At 35.4% G+C, this 25,076-nt stretch overlaps 1 protein-coding gene and 1 long non-coding RNA gene across 15 annotated transcripts in view; one reads left to right on the top strand and one right to left on the bottom strand.

Annotated features, from left to right (window-relative positions):
* The window catches only part of LOC113663839, a 260,165-nt gene extending 239,080 nt beyond the window's left edge, over positions 1–21,085 (top strand). For 10 of the 14 annotated variants that reach the window (XM_047803038.1, XM_047803043.1, XM_047803036.1 and 7 more), the window contains 20 exons: positions 2,111–2,162; positions 6,593–6,688; positions 7,067–8,823; positions 9,009–9,128; positions 9,475–9,563; positions 9,862–10,048; positions 10,126–10,239; positions 10,717–10,818; positions 10,935–11,023; positions 11,163–11,349; positions 11,431–11,544; positions 15,224–15,275; positions 15,869–15,964; positions 16,510–18,263; positions 18,574–18,630; positions 18,921–18,950; positions 19,081–19,178; positions 19,274–19,469; positions 19,552–19,665; positions 19,972–21,085. In XM_047803038.1, the coding sequence (XP_047658994.1) occupies positions 2,111–2,162; positions 6,593–6,688; positions 7,067–8,823; positions 9,009–9,128; positions 9,475–9,563; positions 9,862–10,048; positions 10,126–10,239; positions 10,717–10,818; positions 10,935–11,023; positions 11,163–11,349; positions 11,431–11,544; positions 15,224–15,275; positions 15,869–15,964; positions 16,510–18,263; positions 18,574–18,630; positions 18,921–18,950; positions 19,081–19,178; positions 19,274–19,469; positions 19,552–19,665; positions 19,972–20,052 (5,385 nt within the window). In that variant the 3' untranslated portion in view covers positions 20,053–21,085. The remainder of the gene's footprint in view (positions 1–2,110; positions 2,163–6,592; positions 6,689–7,066; positions 8,824–9,008; positions 9,129–9,474; positions 9,564–9,861; positions 10,049–10,125; positions 10,240–10,716; positions 10,819–10,934; positions 11,024–11,162; positions 11,350–11,430; positions 11,545–15,223; positions 15,276–15,868; positions 15,965–16,509; positions 18,264–18,573; positions 18,631–18,920; positions 18,951–19,080; positions 19,179–19,273; positions 19,470–19,551; positions 19,666–19,971) is intronic. The other 4 variants (XM_047803039.1, XM_047803040.1, XM_047803042.1 and 1 more) reach the window with 4 other exon arrangements.
* On the bottom strand, positions 133–13,893 carry LOC125139388. Its single transcript, XR_007138438.1, has 2 exons — positions 13,820–13,893; positions 133–187 (listed from the first exon to the last, which is right to left on the bottom strand). It is a non-coding gene; the product is annotated as an uncharacterized LOC125139388 (long non-coding RNA).
* Positions 21,086–25,076: the final 3,991 nt, after the last annotated feature.

Here is a 25,076-nt window from a genome sequence, read left to right as displayed (position 1 = left end):
GTGTTTTTTTTTTATTTATTTTTTTTTTATTCTGTATACAGTATCAAAGTATATCACAGGTTATGGACATGATCTGTCAATTTTATTAATCAGACTTTTTTAACCCTATTGAGCATTCTTATGTAATTTTTCTTGCTTATTATTGTTAGAAACAATTGCTATATATTCTTTGTTATAGTTATTATACCTTTGTTACAGTAAATGATACAGGTCATTTGTATTAGCTGTCTAGATAAAGACATCTTTCATTCATCTTTCACAAGCATTCATTAGCATTAGCACATTAGAGTAATTGGTTCATGGCTAACACACAGTAAATTCGTAGGATTTCTGTTTCAAATGATGAGATGTGTACTCTGTCAAAAGACATATCCTTTTAAATAGATCCATTTTACATTAACAAAGACTGTGAACATAAAGTCAGCGAAACAGAGGTTTGAGAACAAAGCAATAGTTTTAGTTAATTGTTCTTATAATAAAACAAAAATAATCCGTCCATTCGAACACCAATTACAAAGTGGAAGTGGACAGAGTTTCTTATTTAAGTTGTCAAATCCTCTTTAAATGCTGATGTGATTCCCTATTTCATCTTTAGAGCGCGCTCATTGCTCATTTCTAAAAGCACGTTCCACATGCAGTCACGGCTCTCAAGTTTTGAAGACAGGCAAGAGTAAAATATTTTAAATATGTTTATATTTGTATATATATGTATCCCCCCCCCAAAAAAGACATAAAACATATTAAATTATACAATGTAGAGCTTGTGGTTAGTAGCCTTATTTTTCTGAGCTTTAATTTATGATAAATTCATTATTTTATAAAATGTCATAAAGCCGGACCCCCTGGCACTGTCTCATTGCCCCCAGTTTGAGAACCACTGGCCTAGACAACTTGTCCTGAGCAGGTGTTTTCAGTGAACAGGCTGTAAAACTGTTGGCAAAGTTACAGACACTCATGAAAAACTGATGCTGATTATCTAGTAAACATCTCTAACAGCATTCAAAATGTCATTGTGTCAAACAAGTTGTGAATTTGTTGTAACATTAAAACAGGAGATCATGACTTACTCTCTGCTCTAAGTGATACTCCAGTGGTTTTTTCTGTGTATGAACAAGGATGATGCTGAACAATTCCAGGATATGCTTTTTTTCATTAGTTGTTGTGACCCAGATACAAAAGTGCTATTTTCTGATTGCCTCTTTATTTTTGATTGGCTGATAAGTGTTAGGCTCGACTAAGAACTCCAGGGGAGATGCGCTTGATTCCTGCCAGGTTCCATAGCGACAGGGTGCGGACATGTACGTTTTGGGTGCTGCGACATATTAAATATATGGTAAATAGTCAAAAGGTTTTTCTGCGTGAGAAATACTATGTGTGGCGGGAGATCGTGACAAAAGACCGAAATGAGTGACTGTCACGCTCAATGCGTGATACTTGAGAGCCCTGTGCAGTATTGTAAAGAATAATTGTTCTGACTAGTTATATCTCTTACATAAATGTATTATGGTGTGTTTAATGACTTTCTTGCTTTGTTATTACAAAGTGAGAAACTATTTACTTCTTCATTAAAGCATTTCAACAATGAACTAATTATATGTATAATAATTCTAATCACCACTGCACTAGTAAAACACCATTTTTAAAGTGCACCACTTGACTAATGTGTAGCTCTGTTGTGCATTTAGAAAATCATGACCTGACTTAAGGAACAGGGGCAAAGTCTAATAATTCAGCATGTGTCAAATAAAAACGGATTTATGGCTTCTTCCTTAAAGGTATCATAAAATATGCTATAAAATGAGGAGAGGGAGAGCTAATGAACAGAAAGGTGATCACATGAAATTATGTTTTAGGAATAAATGACTTCAGAACTCAGAGTCGCGGAACGTTTGCGCCATCTGGTGGTTTTTGTGGAGAATAAACCTATCTATATTTACGAAATAAAAAATGATAACAGGTTCAGATCGTGAAGGAATTAGTGCGGAGAAGAGTGTAAATATGTATAAGATTTGATTATATTTAATTGATTTACAATTCGATTTTAAATACCGTGTGTGTGTGTGTGTGTGTGTGTGTGTGTGTGTGTGTGTGTGTCTTGCCTTTGCTTTAGTTTTGTTTTAACAGGTCAGATAATCTGAGTTCTCTGGATGCTTTATACAATGGTAAGAAACACTATTAATATCAAGTGATGAAAGCGTATAAACATGAGTGTGTGTTTGGATTAAAGCGTATTAAATAAAACTCTGCACTTTTTATTATTAATATAATTTTAATTTATTATTATTATTATTATTATTATTATTTCATTCATATTCTTAATTACCCGACTTCCCTATATTCAGTCTGAAATTTTAATGCTTTTATTCAGAAAAGGAAAAAAAATCACTTCATTGTTCCTGTGTTTAATCCCAGTGGCTTTGATTTGATGAGCTACATCCTTTACAGTCCTGCTCATAACAGAATTTGTAAAATCTTTACTTTCAGGATTTTCTTTCAGTGATTATGAAGCTATTTATTGTCATATACATTTCTATGTTTTATAATACTCATTAATAATAACTTAAATTACACAAATGGGGGAGTGAGGATGTGAAAAAGAGATGTGGTGGCCTAACTTCTCCAGGCCCAAAAATACCCTTAGACCCCAGAGGGTTAAGGTGTTAGACTACCATTTGGAAGGTTGTGAGTTTGTATCCCACACCCACCATGCTGCCACTGCTGTATCCCACACCTGCCACTGGACCACTGACCACTATATATATATATACCGGTTTCCTCCCCGGTGGCATCTCTGGAAAATTGTCCATAGTGTGTGAATGAGTGTGTGTGTGCCCTGCGATGGGTTGGCACTCCGTCCAGGGTGTATCCTGCCTTGACGACCAATGACACCTGAAAGAAGTGTGTGTGTGTGTGTATGTATGTGTGTGTGTGTATATATATATATATATATATAGCTTTACAGAACATAAACATAGAACAAAAGGTTAATGTAAAGAATAATATAAAGATTAATAGAATGCAAAATTCAAGATTCATATTAGATAGATTTAGTTCACTGTAAATGTATTTATAACCAATGAGCAAGTCTGAGGTGACTCAGGCAGCAGTGGCAAGGAAAAACTCCCTTAGATGGTAAGGAAGAAACCTTGAGAGGAACCAGAGTCAAAGGGGAACCCATCCTCATATGGGTAACACTGGAGGGTGTGATTATAAAAATACAGTCAAACAGATGTATAGATGCAAAAGATCACATGGAGTTCACATCTTTTTAGTATAGCAGAGTCTAACTGTAGCTGATAGATCTCTAGATGCCTCAGGATTCACTGAGTCAGCCTCATCTCAGTGGAGGTCCAAAATCTTCTTTGCACGGAAGACGATCGGAGCTAGTACAGATTCTGGATGCCTCGGGATGGGTAGAAAGAGATAAGCAGTGGAGAGGGATTAACATATCTGCTGTTCATAATGATTGCAAGTCTGATATAAGAGTTCACAGTATTGTGGGATGTATTATGTGTACACCTGACTAAAGAGATGAGTTTTTAATCTACATTTAAACTGGGAGAGTGTGTCTGAGCCCCGAACACTATCAGGAAGACTATTCCAAAGTTTGGGAGCTAAATATGAAAATGCTCTACCACCTTTAGTAGACTTAGATATTCCGGGAACTAGCAGAAGTCCTGAGCTTTGTGATCTCAGCGAGCGTGAAGGATTGTAACGTGTTAGACTAGTTAGATACATGGGAGCTACTGTAAACCATTAAGAGCCTTATACGTGAGTAGTAGCAGTTTGTATTCAGTTCTAAACTTAACAGGTAGCCAGTGTAGAGATGATAAAATTGAGGTTATATGGTCATATTTTCTTGTCCTGTTAAGAACTCTGGCAGCTGCATTTTGGACTAACTGTAACCTATTTATTGAAGATGCAGGACAACCACCTAATAACGCATTACAATAGTCCAGTCTAGAGGTAGCTAGCTTCTCAGCATCAGATACAGACAGGATGTTTCTCAGCTTGGCAATATTTCTAAGGTGGAAAAAGGCTGTTTTTTGTAGTATGGGCGATATGATTTTCAAAAGACAAGTTGCTGTCTAATACAACACCCAGGTCTTTCACGGTCGAGCTACTAGTAAAAGTACATCCCTCTAAATGGAAGTTGAATTGTGAGAGTTTCTGTGTACTGGTTTTTGGACCGATAAGTAGTATTTCTGTCTTATCAGAGTTTAACAACAGAAACTTACAGCTCATCCAATCTTTTATCTCTCTAAGGCACCAAGTTATTTTGGACAATTCAGCTATTTCATCTGGTTTTGATGAGATATATAACTGTGTATTGTCAGCATAACAGTGGAAATTAATCCCATGTCTTCTAATAATGTTCCCTAATGGAAGCATGTATACCGAGAAGAGCAGGGTTCCAAGGACTGATCCTTGAGAGACCCCATAATTAACTGGCAATAAACTGGAGGATTCACCATTTAATTCTACAAAATGGTATCAATCAGTCAGGTAGGATTTAAACCAACTTAAGCCTGTCCATGAATACCTGTGTAATTTTGTAAGCATTCTATAAGAATGTTGTGATCTATAGTGTCGAATGCAGCACTAAGGTCAAATAACTAATAGTGACATGCGGTCTTGGTCCGAAGCTAAGAATAATTCATTTGTAACTCCAGTGCAGATTCTGTGCTATGATGGGGCCTGAAACCTGACTGAAACTCTTCAAAGATATTGTTCTCCTGTAAGATGGAGCGCAGTTGAACAGACACGACATTTTCTAGTATTTTAGACATAAACAGAAGATGTGAAATAGCTCTGTAATTTGATAGTTCATTAGGATCTAAATTAGGTTTCTTAATGAGTGGCTTCAACTTCAAAAAACTTCAACTGCCAACTTGAAAGATTTAGGGACGTAACCTAAAGATAACGAGGAGTTAATTACATTAAGAAGAGGCTCACCAGCTTTATGTAACACTTCTTTCTGTAATGTAGTTGGGATGGGATCTAGTGAACAAGTTGATTTAGCTTTAGTAATAAGCTTATCTAACTCTTCCTGTCCTGTACTTGTAAAGCACTGTAGTGTGCACTGTGAGTGTGGAGCTTTAGGTGAGACTGAGTCACAAGCCGCTCTCACATGTTGAACGTCACCTATTTTGTTCCTGATGCTTTTAATTTTATCAGTAAAGAATCTCATAAAATCCTCACTACTGAACTGTGATGGAATAATGTGTTCACATTTCTGTTTTTTGTTAATCTAGCCACTGTGCTGAATAAAAACCTGGGATTGTTCTGGTTATTTCCTATGAGTTTGCTCAGGTGCTCAGCCCTAGCAGCTTTTAGAGCCTGTCTATAGCTGGACATACTGTCCTTATACGCAATTCTATAAACCTCTAATTTAGTTTTTCTCCACTTTCGCTCAAGGTTACCGGTTTCTCTCTTGAGGGTGTGAGTACGACTAGTATAACACGGTGCAGGTGTTTTGTCTCTAACCTTCTTTAATCTGATTGGGGTAACAGTGTCTAATGTGCTAGTGAATATAACGTCTATGCTGTTAGTCATTACATCTAGGTTGTTTGTGTTTAAGGGTACAGAAAGAAGTCCAGACAGATCAGGCAGGTTATTTGCGAATCTGTCTTTAGTGGTCGGAATAATAGTTCTACCGAGTCGATAACTTGGTGAGACACAGTTAGTCTGTTCTAAATGAGCTTTGCATTAGGGCATCTGTGGATTGGATAGACATTAGCCAGGATGTTATCTATATATTTTTAGGGATTAACAGTAAAAGCCAGAAGTGGTAAACAAACATTTTCAAATGGTGTAACATCAGGATCTTATAAAGTCTAGGTATGCTGCCAGTGGTTTAGTGAGAGCAGTCTGGCCTACAGTATGGATGTATACATACAGCTCTACGAAAACTCCTAGGCACCTAAATTGTTTTATTACAGATTTATTCTGCACTATTTTTATGCAAAAATAATTTTATTTTCCAAACATTATTTTTGCAGCAAAAAAATTAAATGGTACTTAAACATTTCTCAGCAGCCCACACACAAGAACGCACACAGCATGCACACACGCATGCACACACAATCCCATGATTAAAGACTAGTAGCATAATTTCCATTTCATCAAAAAAACTAAGAAAAAGAGGGTAACTAAATATAGTTTGTGTTTGTTGCCAAAATGCTGGGAAAGGGTGGCCCCCATCCTGGATTTAGAGGCATCCATTTTCACAACAAATGGCCTGGTTGGGTCTGAGGCTCTGGGACTGGGGCTGAGGTGAAGGCCTTGAAGTATATAGATATAAATGAGTGTATGAATGTGTGTGTATGGTGGCCTGTGATAAACCCATCCATTCCTGCCTTATTATCCTAGCATTAGGGACCTGATGATGATACATTAAATGTTTTGATCACATTCCCCTTAATTACTGTAATTTTGTAGCACTTACACAAGATTTTTTGAAAATCAAAAGATATTTCCCACATTATGTTAACTTATGATTACAGCCTCGATCATCATTGACAGTTTTATGCAGTTTCGAATCTTTTCATTTTCTCTTCCCTTTTCATTTTCTGGTCGTTTCTCTTTGCAGCAGTCATGGATTCCAGATGCATGGAAATAGCTGCCCTGGGAAGACCTCTGTATCCTGGCATGTTGTATGATTGCCGAAGCGACTCCTTTATTCCAGGTGGAGTTTACATAATCATCATTTAATTACCTGTTGCATTCTAAAGATGCTGATCAGCAATAATACCTCAGAAATGTTAGAAAAAGTCAAACTTTATGACCTTATGACTCATTGTTATTGCCTAACCCTAACCCTAATGTTGATGATAGAGTTACTGTTACCACTACAAAGTTGATTGTTTTATAAGCAGATGACATATGAAAGTTTATTACTTTTGTTGTTATGTAAGTTACAAGGTTCAATCATTTTCACTTGTAGTAGACTAATATTTTGTCTTTCCACAGCCTATTTATCCCCTTTTTCTATATATCATTGGAAATGTTTGAATAACAAATATTTGTAAAACAACAATCATGTCTCATCACTTTCCTGTTTCAGGTGTTACTTTATGGGATCAAAATGCATTGCATGATGACCTTGACCAGAATCAAAACCCTAAAACCCATCTGAAATTTGCAGCCTCTGATAGTCTCAGTGATAAGGCAAACCTCCTAGACATAAGTGCTTCCCTTAAAGCCAGTTTCTTATGTGGATTGGTGGAGGTTGGAGGATCGGCCAAGTACCTGCAAGATACCAGATCTTCAGCACATCAGTCCAGAGTTACTATGCAGTACAGCCAGACAACAACATTTGAACAGCTCACTATGAAGGAGCTTGGTAATATCACCTACCCACAAGTATTTGACCAGAAAACTGCCACTCATGTAGTTACAGCTGTACAGTATGGAGCTCAGGTTTTCATGGTGTTTGATTATACAAGTGCAGAAAATGAGAACAAACAGGAAATTGAAGGAAACCTTCATGCAGTGGTCAAGAAGATCCCTACTATTTCCATTGAGGGGCAAACATCTCTTAACATGACTGAAGATGAAAAAAAAATGGCTGAGAATATTAGCATCACATTTTATGGTGACATTAAACTTGAAGAAAACCCAACCACATATAAGGAAGCTCTGCATGTATACATGAAGGTGCCTGATCTGATGAAGCAACAAGATAAAGGTGTACCTCTGACAGTGTGGCTGTATCCTCTCTATCTCTTGGATGAGAAGGCTGCAAAGTTGGTGAGAGAAATTGATTTGAGCCTGTTGTGTAAAACAGAAAGTTTGCTGGAGGAATTCTGTAAAAAGGAGAGAATATGCAACGATTTGATCAACAGCCAAATAACAGTTGATTTCCCTGATATACAAGACAGGTTGGAAAAGTTTCAGGCATTACACAGAAATTATACAAGTTTGTTAAAGAAGGCACTGTGCAGAGTTCTGCCAGCTATTCGTGGTGGAACACAAGAGGACAAGACACTAAGGGACATCCTGAGCATGCATGACACATCACCCTTCAATGTAAGCATCATGAACAAATGGTTAGATGACATTACAACTGAATTAAATATCCTGAGCTCCTATACAGTTGGGCTAAAGGACATCACAGTTGTGAAATCATCAGGATCATTAAATTCTATCTGCCTTCATCCTGATGTTGATGTGGTGGTATGTTTGTCATTTACATCTCTAAAGCATGAGGACTCCTACCTAGCAGCTCTACAGGACTTTAACAAATCTGAAGAATTTAAAATGTTGGGGAAAACAAGTGAGAGAGTTTCCATTCTCCAAACAGCACAGCCTTGGTTCACTTCTCCTGACATTTCTGCAAGGATGAGGCAGAATCTTTCTCTCTTTACCTCTTTTTTAAAGGCCAATAAAAATGAGAAGAGAATCAAATTCATCATTGCCTCCATATCTGATCCCAGCAATCCAGGAAACTCAATACAACTTTATCAGAATGGTTTTTTGACAGATCCTAAGTTCCAGCCTGTATCCAAACCTCCCAAACCTGAAGTGGAGACCAGTGATGGGAAAGTCATCCTGAAGCTTTCAAAATCCCCAACTGGAAAGACTGTACACTTCAGAGTTGAGTACAGGATGACACCTTCAAATGATTCAGCAGCTGATGTTGAGGAATGGACAGTCATAGACACGTCAAATGCACAGAACACCTTCACATTGACTGGACTAAAGCCAACAGAACAATACTGGGTCCGATACAGAGCTGTTAGTGATGTGGGAGTGAGTGAATCCAGTGACTCCGTCCCCTTCACCACTATTGGAAAGCTCACTGTGACTGAAGACCAATTGGTGAGTTAAGATGATATTTATTTAATTGTGAAGCCAGCGACTCTTTATCATGTATATTAAGGTGATTTGGATATATATATGGATATAGAAACAAAAGGCAAACAAAATGAAATAAATGAAACCAAATATTAATAGATCAATGTGTAAACATGTATTTATTTTGCACAAAATGTCTTTTGCCACAGAACGTCTCCATGCCTTCTCTCATTACTGAACTCAGGACTAAACTAATGACCACTATCGGCATGTCACGATGGTCTCCATCTACTATAAAGTCAGAGGTTACAAATATTGTCAACAATCCTGTGAGTAACAACAGTTCAAAACAAAACCCTTAAATTACATAAAACACAAGGAATTAAATAAATTCATTAATTCTTCGTTATACAATGCACTATGGTGCCAGTTTCAAACCTGGTAGACTGACATTTACAGGTAAATTTAATTTCTTTAAAGACTTTTTAAAGACTGTTCTTTTTACTTATATAAATACACAAATGATGTACCTACATGTCTTGCTGGGTACTAGTCTTAAAAATGAAGACTTAATATTCTGTATGATTAGGTCCAGTTCAGATAACTTGAGTGTGTTTGATTTCTATAAAAACATTTATCCCCTATCCATTTATACAATATGCTTACACTCCACAGACCATTCCTTACACTGAGAAAATCCCTGGACGGCTCAGAGAAGGAAAGGCTTTGTACTTCCAAGGGGTCGTTTTTTCAGACGGTCAATCGTATGTATTCACTTTATTTATCCACTAATGTGTATTTTAGTACCAGAATCACTATTACACTAATACATTTACTAATACGTTAGCAGATTTTATACATTTAATACATTAACAGCAGACACCCTTATCCAGACAATTTACACTTATTTATTTATTAATATAACTGAGGGTTCAGGGCCTTGATCGAGGGCCCAGCAGCAGTAGCTCGGTGGACCTGGTATTCAAATTCATAACCTTCCATTCATTAGGCCTTAACTGCATTACTTTAATATGACATGGATTTTCTACTTTTTACAAACAGGTTTACCTTGGATTTTGTAACCGATGAGGGAGACGTCGCTTTTCACTTTAGGCCCTCGTTCAATAAACATAGCTGCTGTAACAGTTATGTGATTAAGTACTGGCAGGATGAAGTACGTGTACAGTGTAACATTTCCAAAGGATCAGCATTTGACATTTTTGTGGTGATCAAAACAACAGGTCATGAGGTATGGGAATTTAATAAGAGAATGCACATAATGTGAATGTGTTTAAAAGAATTACCTACAGTGTCTGTTCTGTCCAGGTGTATGTAAATGGGCAGAAGTCTTTCCTGTTCAGTCAACGTGTACCAATGGCCAAAGTGAACGTATTTCAGATTCGTGGAGATGTCAAAATGAACACTGTTGGTACTGTTGCAGTAAGTTGGATGTATTATTAGTATTTTTCTGATTATGATTTCTGATTAAGTTCCTTTATTTTCTTTATTTAGGATCTTTATCTTACACATGAAAAGACAAAAAAAAATTCAGTCCTTTCACTAACAAACTTATTTTTGTTAAATATAAACAAATGTATAAATTGATGCCTGTAACACACTCAGAAAGGTTGGAACAGAGGCGTGTTTAGCCCTGGATTTAAATTTATTTTTATTACACTTTTTAGAAGTTTTATTTTATTTTTAGTGCTTTGTGTTTTTTTTTTTTTTGAGGTACATTTCTGTGATTAAACCTCTTATTCAAATTTAGCCATTTTTACAATCCTCTTGCCTTGATAACCTTCAGCTCTGCTTGTATATTTTCTACAATATTTTATTTTTTCATAAATGAGGAACAAACAAATTTCAATAGTATTCTTCATACGTGGGTTTGAATTTGTATATTTCTGCTCTCTCCAGAACTGGAGCCAATCTACTTTTGGTAAGGAACTAAACACTGGCATCTCACGCACAAAGCTTTCAGACATCCAGTCTGATGTCCCACATCCAGTCTGCAACCCTGTGAGTAACATCATTTAATTTCAGAATGAAAGAACAAGCCAAAAGATTGTATTTTTCTGGTAATCACATGATTAGAGATTTATTTTTATAACACGAATGATGCTTAACCACAACAGAGCAAGCAATATTTGAGATCAATCCCTGGAGGTTTGAGACCTGGTCTGGCTTTGTTCTTCCAAGGGGTTGTTCCATCAGATTTTGAACGGTAAGTTAAATGCATATTCATTTCATGACAGTTTGAATGAAAGGCAATATAGAATAGATTACTTTGACATTTTTCAAGATAATGTGGTACAGTCAGTAATATGGTAATAAATAATAAATGTTGAAACAATTTCTTTCAGCTTTGCAATAAACTTGCAGACCGGCTCTGAAACCGCTTTCCACTTCAACCCCCGTATGTCCTCTGTGGTCCTTAATAGCCACAGGAATGGGACATGGGACCAGAATTGGGTGGAGACACCAGGAGGCCCATTTGTCTGTGGAGCAGCTTTTGATATCATCATGGTCGTTAAGCCAGAATGCTATGAGGTGTGATATTATGGGGAAAAGAAATGAGAAGGTAAATACTTTAATAATTTGTTTTAATAAGCTTACACTTTATTTGTTCAGGTGATGGTGAATGGCCAAGTGTCCTACACGTTCAAGCACCGTATACCGGTGGACAAAGTGACTACACTTAACATTAATGGAGACGTCTTCGTGAACCGCTTTGCCATTACTGAAGTAGGTCATATTTATTATTTTTTTAATAGTTACAGGGTCATTTAATAAATAAGGTCTAAACTATGGAATAAAAACACTGTCAATAATAATCGTACGTAATTCAAAGCATTTGTGTGTAAATTTTAATTTTGCGGAGTTGGATCCCAAAATTTACGGCCACGACAGTTTACAGATACGAGATTTTGTGTGTTTGTTCAAATACAACTCCAAAATGTACGACTATGACACTTTACACACACAACGCTTGTTTTCACAACACTTCTTTTTCACAAACGAAAACGGTCTGTGAAACAACTGTCAAAAATGCGTCATCACGTTCACAGGCATTACTATCCGAGGGAAGATGAATCAATTCCACAAAATCACGCTACAGACTGCAGTGATGACCTCCTAAATAGCTGTATTCTTTAAGCACCTAATGTAACCTTACTCTGAGAGCTAATCTTACTTACTATAGTTAACCTATCTCTGTAATATTACTCCTCTCTGTTATTAGTGATAACTAACCCTTAAACATGTCCGAATTTGGAAGGAAAAACCAACTTACCTGAGACGATGAGCAGTGTTGTAATGTAACGGAGTAAAAACACTTTGTTACTGTACTTAAGTAGAAATGTCACGTATCTGTACTTTACTTCGCTATGTAAATTTATGGCAACTTTCACTTTTACTCCACTACATTTCCTAGATAAAATGTATACTTTTACTCCGTTATATTTCCACTAAGCATCTTCGTTACTACAAAATAGAATCAGAAGAAATGTGTGTGACTCCAATAAGAGAGGTTTGGTGAATCACTGCTCCTAGATTGCATTGCACGCTGTACGGAGAAGCACAGGTACGCGCAGCGTGCACGCGCAGTCAGAGCTGGAGGCGTTAATGTATAACGTTAATCGGAAAGCTGCAAATACAGCAACCAAAAGCAATGAAATTTCGCTATTCTTATTACCAGAGTTGTAGCACAAACAAAATATTAAATCAAACAATCCATACAATACTAAATAAAAATAACATTTATTGATTTGGTCTTTGTGAATATTAGTTTATTAATGACTGCATTCATTGGACACACTGTTTGTAGAGAATGCACACATACATGAACTGATTTGATTCAAGACTGGCATCATTACATCATGCATAAAATTTTGGTGTCCATTTTTGCCATTTAATAATACCCATAACTTTTGGCTTACTATGTAGTCATATAATATATAATATAAAACTCTTCTTGTTTTAAATTCTCACTGAGGGCTAAAACCCCTAAAGATGAAACCCTAGAGCCGTCGCTGATCTTATACCTACCGAAAATAACTGAAATTTTACTTTTACTTCAAATACTTAAGTACATTGAATATCAGAAAATAACTTTTGATACTTAAGTACAGTAAATATCAGATACTTTAAGACTTTTACTATAGTAGTATTCTAAAAGGTGACTTTCACTTCTACCAAAGTCTTTTTCTAGAATGATACTTGTAATTTTACTCAAGTATTGCTTTCTAACACTTTATACAACACTGACGATGAGTGAGAGCTTGGCTGCTGATCCGCCATTTTGCCAGTGGTTTAAAAGAGGGCGGGGCGCATGCGCACTTCGTGGAATCGATTCATCTTCCCTCGGATAGTAATGCCTGTGAACGTGATGACGTATTTTTGACAGTTGTTTCACAGACCGTTTTCGTTTGTGAAAAAGAGGTGTTGTGAAAATAAGCGTTGTGTGTGTAAACTGTCATAGTCGTACATTTTGGAGTTGTATTTGAACAAACACACAAAATCTCGTATCTGTAAACTGTCGTGGCCGTAAATTTTGGGATCCAACTCCGCAAAATTAAAATTTACACACAAATTCTTTGAATTATGTACGATTATTATTGACAGTGTTTTTATTCCATACTAAACAGGATAAAACTAAACAAACATCCCCAGAATAGTGTGGTCTCAGTAAAGGCTTAGTAATATCAGTTATTAACCATGTGATCTGTTTAGCTACATCCAGCCTGCATCAGGAATTTTAAGAGGTGCTTTTTTTTAATAGCTGATACGATGAATCTGAAAGTCACTGAGTTTTTTTTTTTTTTTTTTTTTGTTATATTCTGTATACAGTATCAAAGTTTATCACAGTTTGTGGACATGATCTGTCTATTTTATTAATCAGATTTTTTTCCCCTACTGAGCATTCTTATGTGATTTTTTTTCTTTTTTTCTTTTTCTTTTTTTCTTTTGCTTATTATTGTTAGAAACAATTGCTATATATTCTTTGTTGTAGTTATTATACCTTTGTTACAGTAAATGATACAGGTCATTTGTATTAGCTGTCTAGATAAAGATATCTTTCATTCATCTTTCACAAGCATTCATTAGCATTTGCACATTAGAGTAATTGGTTCATGGCTAACACACAGTAAATTCGTAGGATTTCTGTTTCAAATGAGATGTGTACTCTGTCAAAAGACATATCCTTTTAGTTAGATCCATTTTACATTAACAAAGACTATAAACATAAATTCAGCGAAACAGAGGTTTGAGAACAAAGCAATAGTTTTAGTTAATTGTTATTATAATGATAAAACAAAAATAATCCCTCCATTCTAACACCAAATACAGGGTGGAAGTGGACAGAGTTTTTATTTAAGTTGTCAAATCCTCTTTAAATACTGATGTAATTCCCTATTCCATTGCTCATTTCTAAAAGCATGCTCTAAAAGCAGTCAGGGCTCTCAAGTTTTGAAGACAGGCAAGAGTAAAATATTTTAAATATGTTTATTTTAAATATGTTTATATTTGTGTGTGTGTATGTGTGTGTGTGTGTGTGTGTGTATATATATATATATATATATATATATATATATATATATATATATATATATATATATATATATATATATATATATATATATATAAAATTATACCTCTTACCCAAATGTATTATGGTGTGTTTAATGATTTGCTTGCTTTATTACAAATTGAGAAATTGAAATATTTACTTCTTCATTAAAGCATTTCAACAATGAACTAATTGTATAAAAAAGTATAGTAATTCTAATCACCACTGCACTAGTCAGTAAAACACCCTTTTAAAGTGCACCACTTGACTAATGTGTAGCTCTGTTGTGCATTTAGAAAATCATGACATGACTTAAGGAACAGGGGCAAAGTCTAATAATTCAGCATGTGCCTTAATTATTTGTGTGGTTTTTTTATTTTATTGATCAAAATATATGAATCATGTGTCAACTAAAAACTGATTTATGGCTTCTTCCTTAAAGGTATTATAAAATATCCTATAAAATGAGGAGAGGGAGCACAAATGAAAAGAAAACAATTCACACAAATTCACTGGCTACATTAGGTTTACATGTGTACACCGATACAAACAGTGTTATTTGTGACAAAGGGATCATTTGTGGTATGTTGATCAGCCAAAAGTATGAAATTATGTTTTAGGAATGAATGACTTCAGAATTCAGAGTCGCGGAACGTTTTTGCCATCTGGTGGTTTTTGTAGAAAATAAACCTATATTTACGGGAAAAAATGATAACAGGTTCAGATCGTGAAGGAATTAGTGCGGAGAAGAGTGTAAATATGTATAAGATTTGATTTTATTTAATTGATTTACAGTTTGATTTTAAATACCGTGTGTGTGTGTGTGTGTGTGTGTGTGTGTTGCCTTTGCTTTAGTTTTGTTTTAACAGGTCAGATAATCTGAGTTCTCTGGATGCTTTATACAACGGTAAGAAATGCTATTAATATCACATGATGAAAGCGTATAAACATGAGTGTGTGTTTGGATTAAAGCGTATTAAGTAAAACTCTGCACTTTTTTTTATTATTATATTTTGTAATTTTTATTTTTATTTTTTATATAATTTTTATATTTTGCAATATTGTGAACATATGCATGCACGCACAATCCCATGATTAAAGACTAGTAGCATAATTTCCATATCATCAAACAAAACTTAAGAAAAAGAAGGTAACTGGATATGGATATGACTCTGGGACTGGGGCTGAGGTGAAGGCCTTGAAGTATATAGATGTAAATGAGTGTATGAATGTGTGTGTATGGTGGCCTGTGATAAACCCATCCATTCCTGCCTTATTATCCTAGCATTAGGGACCTGATGATTCATTAAATGTTTTGATCACATTCCCCTTAATTACTGTAATTTTGTAGCGCTTACACAAGATTTTTGAAAATCAAAAGATGTTTCCCACATTATGTTAACTTATGATTACAGCCTCGATCATCATTGACAGTTTTATGCAGTTTCGAATCTTTTCATTTTCTCTTCCTTTTTCATTTTCTGGTCGTTTCTCTTGCAGCAGTCATGGATTCAAGATGCATGAAAATAGCTGCCCTGGGAAGACCTCTGTATCCTGGCATGTTGTATGATTGCCGAAGCGACTCCTTTATTCCAGGTGCAGTTTACGTAATCATTTAATTACCTATTTGCAGACTAAAGATGTTGGTCAGTAATAATACCTCCAGAATACCTCTTGAATTTTATTACTATATAGTCACTGCCTTATGGGGACTGAAACAGGCAAATGATTGATACATTATTGCATAATTAAAATATAAAATTACATGAACTTGAAAAGGTACAGACACATAAACATACTTCAGGATTGCATTCCCATGGTGATATTTGCCAGCTGTGGCTTATAGTGTATTGTTAAAGTAAGGAAGAATTGACCCGGTAGTATGATGTTATAAGTAAAAATAAAAGTGTGGTGTGATGCAGCCCAATGTTAATGATGACGATGATGATGATAATGATGTTACAGTTACTCTTACCACACTAAAGCTGAGTATTTTTTAACCATGATGCAACATGTTTTATTGCTCTACAGAGTTACAATTTTCATTTATTAAATTATCAACTCAGCTTATATTTTTTCTATATATCATCAGAAATATTTGATATTAGTAGCTCTCATTTCTCATCACTTTCCTGTTTCAGGTGTTACTTTATGGGATAAAAATGCATTGCATGATGACCTTGATGTTCATCAGAAGCCTGAAGCAGATCTGAAATTTTCTGCTTCGGATAGTCTCAGTGATAAGGCAAACCTCCTAGACATAAGCGCTTCCCTTAAAGCCAGTTTCTTATGTGGATTGGTGGAGGTTGGAGGATCGGCCAAGTACCTGCAAGATACCAGATCTTCAGCACGTCAGTCCAGAGTTACTATGCAGTACAGCCAGACAACAACATTTGAACAGCTCACTATGAAGGAGCTCGGTAATATCACCTACCCACAAGTATTTGACCAGAAAACAGCCACTCATGTAGTTACAGCTGTACTGTATGGAGCTCAGGTTTTCATGGTGTTTGATTATACAAGTGCAGAAAATGAGAACAAACAGGAAATTGAAGGAAAGCTTCATGCAGTGGTCAAGAAGATCCCTACCATTTCCATTGAGGGGCAAACATCGTTTAACATGACTGAAGATGAAAAAAAAATGGCAGAGAATATTAGTGTCACATTTTATGGTGACATTGAACTTGAAGAAAACCCCACCTCATACAATGAAGCTCTGGAGGTGTACAATAAGGTGCCTGCTATGCTGAAGCAACAAGGTAAAGGTGTACCTCTGACAGTGTGGCTGTATCCTCTCTATCTTTTGGATGATAGGGCTGCAAAGTTGGTGAGAGAAATCAATTCGAGCCTGTTGTGTGAAACAGAAAGTTTGCTTGAGGAACTCTGGGAAATGGAGAGAATATGCAATGATTTGATCAAAAGAGAAATAACGGATGATTTCCCTGATATAAAAAACAGGTTACTAAAGTTTCAGGCATTACACAGAAATTATACAAGTTTGTTAAAGAATGCACTATGCAGAGTTCTGCCAGCTATTCGTGGTGGGACACAAGAGGACAAGACACTAAGGGACATCCTGAGCATCCGTGACACATCATCCTTCAATGTAAACATCATGAACAAATGGTTAGATGACATTACAACTGAATTAAATATTCTGAGCTCCTATACAGTGTTAAAGGACATAAAGGTTGTGAAATCATCAGGGTCACTCAAATCCATCTGCCTTCATCCTGATGTTGATGTGGTGGTATGTTTGTCATTTACATCTCTAAAGCATGATGACTCCTACCTAGCAGCTCTACAGGACTTTAACAAATCTGAAGAATTTAAAATGTTGGGGAAAACAAGTGAGAGAGTTTCCATTCTCCAAGCAGCACAGCCTTGGTTCACTTCTCCTAACATTTCTACAAGGATGAGGCAGAATCTTTCTCTCTTTACCTCCTTTTTAAAGGCCAATAAAAATGAGAAGAGAATCAAATTCATCATTGCCTCCGTATCAGATCCCAGCAATCCAGGAACCTCAATACAACTTTATCAGAATGGTTCTCTGACAGATCCTAAGTTCCAGCCTGTATCCAAACCTCCCAAACCTGAAGTGGAGACCAGTTATGGGAAAGTTACCCTGAAGCTTTCAAAATCCCCAACTGGAGAGACTGTACACTTCAGAGTTGAGTACAGGATGACACCTTCAAATGATTCAGCAGCTGATGTTGAGGAATGGACAGTCATAGACACATCAAATGCACAGAACACCTTCACATTGACTGGACTACAGCCAACAGAACAATACTGGTTCAGATACAGAGCTGTTAGTGATGTGGGAGTGAGTGAAGCCAGCGACTCTGTCCCCTTCACCTTTCAAGGGAAGCTCACTGTCACAGTAGACCAATGGGTCAGTTACAATGATATATAATATATAATTATACAAAGTTCCTGTTCATCCATGCATGTAGGCTGGTTTTAATTTTTTAATAGCTAATTGTAAAATAAAACAAAAAAAAAATAGAAGTTAATAGTCTTTAATTTTTCTTTCTTTTTAAGTCCTAGTATTTCACTATACATATTTTCTACACCTATTTGTCTTATTATTGGTATAGAATTAAAAAAAAATAAATACATAAATTGAATGATTAATATTTGTGAGCAATATGTAGACATGTATTTTTATACATTTTTGTTGTACATATTTTTTTTCCCCACAGAACATCTTCGTACCTCAATTCATTTATAACCTAAGGCGTAAAATAATGAACAGTCTTGTAAGTAATAACAGTTCAAAAGGAATCCTTAAATCATATTATATACATTAATCAAAAAAAATAATTCTATATTCATCAATATGTACATTTGACATTTACAGGTAAATTTTAGATTTAATATAAAAAGAAATCCACAAATCAATTAGCAAATATTTTGCAGGTTTTTTGCTATGACAGCTTTCCCCAAATGTTAACTTTATAGCACTTTATAGCACAAATGAGGAGAAAACAGGTTTTATTTATATCCTTCAAATATTCTTCATATGTTCTTTCTTTTTTCTGACATCCAGCCTGGTATACCACGTCCAGTCTGCAACCCTGTGAGTAACATCTTCATGTCATCTTCCAAATGAATGAACAAACTTAAAGATTGCAAGTTTTTGCATTTTAATAAAATAACCACATTTAAAGATTCATTGTTATAACATAAATGATGCTTAACCATAACAGAGCGAACCGTATTTGGGATCAATCCCTGGAGGCTTGAGACCTGGTGTGGCTTTGTTCTTTCAAGGGAAAATTCCATCACATTGTGATCGGTATGATGAGTATATTTTAATTTCATGACAGTTTCATTAAAAATAAAAAAAAAATTATTTAAATCTGGTACAGTCTATTAAATGTTAAAATGATTTCTTTTCAGTTTTGAAATAAATTTGCAGAATGGACCGAAGTACCCTCATGACATCGCTTTCCACTTCAACCCCCGCATGTCCTCTGTGGTCCTTGACAGCTACAGGAATAAGACATGGGAAAATGCAGTGTGGCTACCAGCAGGCCCATTTGTCCGAAATGCAGCTTTTGATATCATCATGGTTATTAACCCAGAATGCTATAAGGTGAGGTACTAAGGAGAAAAGAATTAAGAGATTAAAGACTTTAAGCATTTGTTATAAATAAGCTCACACTTTATATTTTCAGGTGCTGGTGAATGGACAGAAATACTGCACGTTCAAGCACCGTAGACCGTTGGACACAGTGACTGCAATTTTTATTAAAGGAAACATCTTCATGAACACCATTGCCATTATTAATGTAAGTCATGTAAAAAAAAACTAAAAAGTCTCTAGTCTGTAGTAGGCTCTGTATTCAACAGTTCCAAAATTCATCAGCAAAATCCCAGAATAGCGTGAACTCAATAGATAGTTTAGCCTTGATAACCTCAGTAATTAACCAACACCTATATGTTTAGCTGCATCCTGCCTTTAAACTGTACATTTTGGGAAATCTGTAAATGCAAAATCAAGTTACAATTTCTAAAATATATAATTTAAATAAGTTTTAAATTCGCATTATAACAAACAGGAATGTCAAGAGATGCTTTCTTTCTTTTTTTAATAGGTGGATGATGTTAATCTGAACGTCAGCGTCTCCAGTCCTGGCCACATTTTTGAGGATTCAAATCTTCCCAGTTACCAATGACATTCATTTTGGTATATTCTGCTCAGTTATATTAGAATAACAACAGTTTATGGGTATGATTTGTCTTTTTAGTAATCAGTAATTTGTTAAATCGGCAACTACAGAGCATTTTTGAGATGTTTGTTGTTTATTGGTATTAGAAATGCATACTATATATTATTATTATATAGATTTTTTTTTTCTTAAATACAGCCAGTGATACAAGTCATTTGCAATATCTAAATGGATAGATAGGTACTTTATTATTTCCCCCTGAGGAAAGTGGCAGCCGAACATAACCATACAATACAAAGGATAAAATATATAGAATTACAGTAGATACAATAGATACAAAAATTACACTGTACAAAAGTATAGTGTATATACAGAATGTACACAAAAATATATTCATTCACTGATACGCAAAATGTACCCAATATATAAACAGATGCGATTATTTACAGTAGGTTGAATGAATGTGTCAATGTAGTTCACTATAAAACTAAAAAGTTCAAACACCTCAACACATGAAGGATGTATTTTACAGTCACTGACTGAACTGTATTTAGCCGGTTAGCATCACTCGCTTTTGCAGCGGGGCCCAAGCAGCACACCACAGCCTAGAAAAGGAAAATGGCCACCACAGACTGATAGAAGTCTAGTTAAAAGTCTTCAATGATTAAAAAAAATCTGATTAAACACCTGCTCTCTGCGAGTCTCTAAAGCCAAACAGTTTTCCACACAAAACTTCTTAATAACACCAAATACAATTTTGAAGTGTACATAGTTTATTATTTGAGTCTCCTATTTCGGTTCCTCCTTAAATACTGAAGTAAATACCACATTTCACCAGTAGAGGGCGGTCATTATTCATTTCTAAAAAATGATCCGCCTGCACTATTGTAAAGTGTATATATAAATTGATTAATTATAGCTACCTCAAGCCCAAATGTATTATAGTGTGTTTTGCGATTTTCTTGTTTTGTAATTACGCATTGTTGTCATTTTATCAATGTACTGATTATTTTCACTGAATAAATTGTGATAAAATTAAGCTTTGTTACATTGCCTGAACTTTATTTTCTTGGCCAAAATAAGATCATCAAACTTAATCCCAGTCAGCAAATTTTCCAGATTTGGGCCAGATAAACAGCTGAGCTGTGGCCCAGATTAGTTTGTGTTTGCCGGCCAGATTATGGCCCACATGTCTTTTGCTAAAACTGAACGAAAGCAGTGCCATAAGTCCACCAAGCATGAGCCAAATGTAATTTTATGTGGCCCAAATATGGCACATCTCTTCTTTGCCAGAACTGAACAAAAGGAGTGCCATAACTCCACCAAACATGAGCCAAATAATACAATTTAATGTGAACCTTGTATGCTATTTTAGAATGGTTGAGTTGTGTTAAAATCTAACGGTCCATACTGTATATGCAAAAGTCTTATTAATTCAAAGGTAAATGAAACACTTAACAACAAATGTACTCAAAACAATTTACTTTCGACAAGTGTTTAAATAATTACAGCTTTAAGAGTAAACATTTATGAACACATTTAAGAATTAATAATTACAGCTATTCAGTTGTACTTAATAATTTAAGTGGAATTCAGTTGAAAACATTAAGAAAAAATATTAATATAATATAAATAACATTCAAAGAGTCTTAGACTATTTATTTTTTTTACACCAAAATTCATTTACTCTTTCAACAGCCCTCCTTCTAAGGTTATTTGGTTTACATTTACTTGCAATGTCCATGATGATAATTTGAAGGGAAAAGTCTCACTGTATAAATCTGTAAGAAAAAAACAAAATCTGTTGTAAAAAAAAAATGAAGCAGGGTTAAAAGCAAGCAGGCTAATTAGTGATATCAGGCATAATTTCTGATATTAATACAAGTGCAGAATTTTAGTTAAAATTATATAAATTATAAGCACATCATATAACGTATACAGTGAAGAGAGAGGTTTAGTTCACTTGGTTTCGTCATGGCTACACTAACTTGTGGGAACATAAAAGTATGAAAAATGTGAAGCACTGTTTATTTGATTTGTATCTTTCTTATTATAGTAATTGTCATATTGCTTATTATTTGCAGCTTTGCTTATTTTAATAACAAAGACAAAATAAACTATAAACTACATTGTGCTCATACAATTTTATTTAAAACAACTATTAAATTACTCAAATCATGAAATAAGAATTCAGTCATAGCACCCACAGGTTATGACAGGTTGGGCTTCGTATTTGTGAAAGGTTAGAGAATGTTAACATAATTGATCATGTGATTGTTGCAAACATTTCTGCACGATCACACTTTAGCATGTAATTCACTCACTCACTCATTTTCTACCATTTATCCGAACTACCTTGGGTCACGGGGAGCCTGTGCCTATCTCAGGCGTCATCGGGCATCAAGGCAGGATACACCCTGGACGGAGTGCCAACCCATCGCAGGCACACACACACTACGAACAATTTTCCAGAGATGCCAATCAACCTACCATGCATGTCTTTGGACTCGGGGAGGAAACCGGAGTACCCGGAGGAAACCCCCAAGGCACGGGGAGAACATGCAAACTCCTCACACACAAGGTGGAGGCGGGAATCGAACCCCAACCCTGGAGGTGTGAGGCGAACATGCTGACCACTAAGCCACCTGGCATGTAATTATTTATTTTGCAAGGCATGAACAAGCAGTCAAGTGAAGTTGAATTTTTTTATTATTAATTTACAATTGATAACACTTTACAATAAGGTTTAATTTGTTAACAAAAGTAAATTAACTAACCACGAGTGATAGCCTACATTTCTTACTGTATTTGGTAATCTTTTCTAACATTAGTCAATAGAAATACAGCAGATCATTGTTTGTTCATGTCAAGTACATTTGATTTGAATGTAACTTATTAGTAAATGTTGAAATGAACATTAACACATATTAATATGCTCTTGAAGTGCAGTTCATTATAAGGTCATGTTAACAAGGTATTTTCAGGTATTGTATCGAAGGTCATAATTTTGGTATCGTGACAACACTATCTCAATAGCCTAACGTTACAACTTCATTTTAAAAAGGGAAAAGTCTTGATCGAATATTATTTCAGATTTAAATAAAAAGATACATGCAATAATCCACACATATTAATGTAACATAGTAATTCTTAGTAATTATTATTACTATGATTAGTTACATGATTGTTACACAAATTAGGGTTTCTTGACGAACATTAACACCGACGTCAGACTGCGTCGCCTGAAATCACAATGATATTACACATGACATACAATACTGTGTATACATTCTGTTGATTTATAGCCAAAAACATTGGAATTTAAAATGGCAAACCAGCGGACCCCTAGCGTACATTAAACTATATTGTTAAACTGAGGAAAATAGTAGCTAATTTTACCCCTTCCTCAATTAAACTAATAACTAAACGCTTAATAACATGCAATATTGACACATAATGCTGCATATTTCAATTATATGACTATAAAGTGCCAATCACTTACCCACAGTCGTGAGGAAAGCAGAAATGCCACCCGCTGCCCATTTCTCAGTCAAATTCCCGCCGTAGTCTCACTCCACCAATAGGAGGGAAGCTGCATAGCAACCTGAGGTGTGGGACGGAGGATGTCTGCCACATTTGATTTCAGGACTCCTGTGTTTTTCCACGTATAAGCCAAATGATTACTACAAGTCGGTGTTTCTCACTGTGCGCCATATCTCAACCACATATGGTTCTCATGTGTTCGTTGTTATCTGGGCCATATACCTCAACATGAGTTGTGAACCAAGAGAGCATTTCTCGCCGATTTTAAAGTTATGGCAAAACAAATATGGCCACAATTTGGTCCATATCTGTTCAGCCACGCCACATCTAGGCCATATGTGCCAGATAATACCCACATGTGGCCCAAACATAATTGCTATGTGTTTTCTCTCTTGACGGTATCGTAATATATTTAGACCGAATATCCTGCTTAGATTTATCTCATTTACACAGCAGAGCAGTTGAGTGTTAAGGGCCTTGTGTAAGAGCATGTGTTCAGGTCTTCATTCAAGGAGGTACAGAAAAACAAACCAGTCAGTTATTATACAGAGAATTGATTGCATTTAGTCTTACTAGGCATGTGACATATTTGTTTGTTTGTTACTTTATTTTCTGGGGAAATATATAGTAATCATTTGTCATGTAAATACAGATTTATGGCTTCTCCTTCAAATGTATTATAATAATATATAAAATGAGAAGGGAGAGAGCAAATAAACAAATAATTTGATCAAAGGAGCACAATTCAGACCTAAATATTATTTTGAGTTCATCTACCAGCATGTTTTTGGAGGTAGGGGAAATTAGAGAACCAAAAGCCACCCATATGAACTTACAACCAAACCAGAAACTCTGAAACTAAACCCCGTTAGGTATAATTATGAACAGGTAACTGAACACATGAAAGAACACATTACACTAAACAAGGATTAGCAATCCACCTGCAAACACCCCATCTGGTGGACTGGCAGTGAATTGCCCCAATAGTACCTTACAACTTGCTTTATTGTATGCAAATAACTAAATTATTAGTACTATAATAAACACAAGACACATTTTTAACTGTTTAAAGTAAAGGAAAGAAAACGTGAGTTTTTAGCAACCTAAATCCAAAAGAGAAACAATGAATAGAGTTGAGTGTGAAAGTCAGGATGGTTCTCAAAAACTACATACTGATTCTAATCCCATTTAAAGAGTGACCTTCCTGTGAAAGGCTAAGTTATCTGATTTTGTGTCTGAATCCCACTGCTGCTTTTAAAGAAGCTTGTCTGCTTGTCTACTAACTTCATGAACAGCTGAAAGTCTTCATATATTAGAATAACAGTCACAATACAGGTATGAATTAATCCCTAACCATGTTATTTGTAAAAATAAAAAAGTCACAAGACTGAGACAGAGGGAGAAGGAAAGGAACATGTGATGTTCTTGTGCTAAGACTTTTTCATTCTTATGAGTTCATGCAGGAGTTAATGCCAACACGCTGTGAA

This window comes from Tachysurus fulvidraco, chromosome 18 (genome assembly GCF_022655615.1).
Source record: "Tachysurus fulvidraco isolate hzauxx_2018 chromosome 18, HZAU_PFXX_2.0, whole genome shotgun sequence".
Taxonomy (NCBI): Eukaryota; Metazoa; Chordata; class Actinopteri; order Siluriformes; family Bagridae; genus Tachysurus; species Tachysurus fulvidraco.
This window is presented reverse-complemented; position numbering and strand designations above follow the sequence as displayed.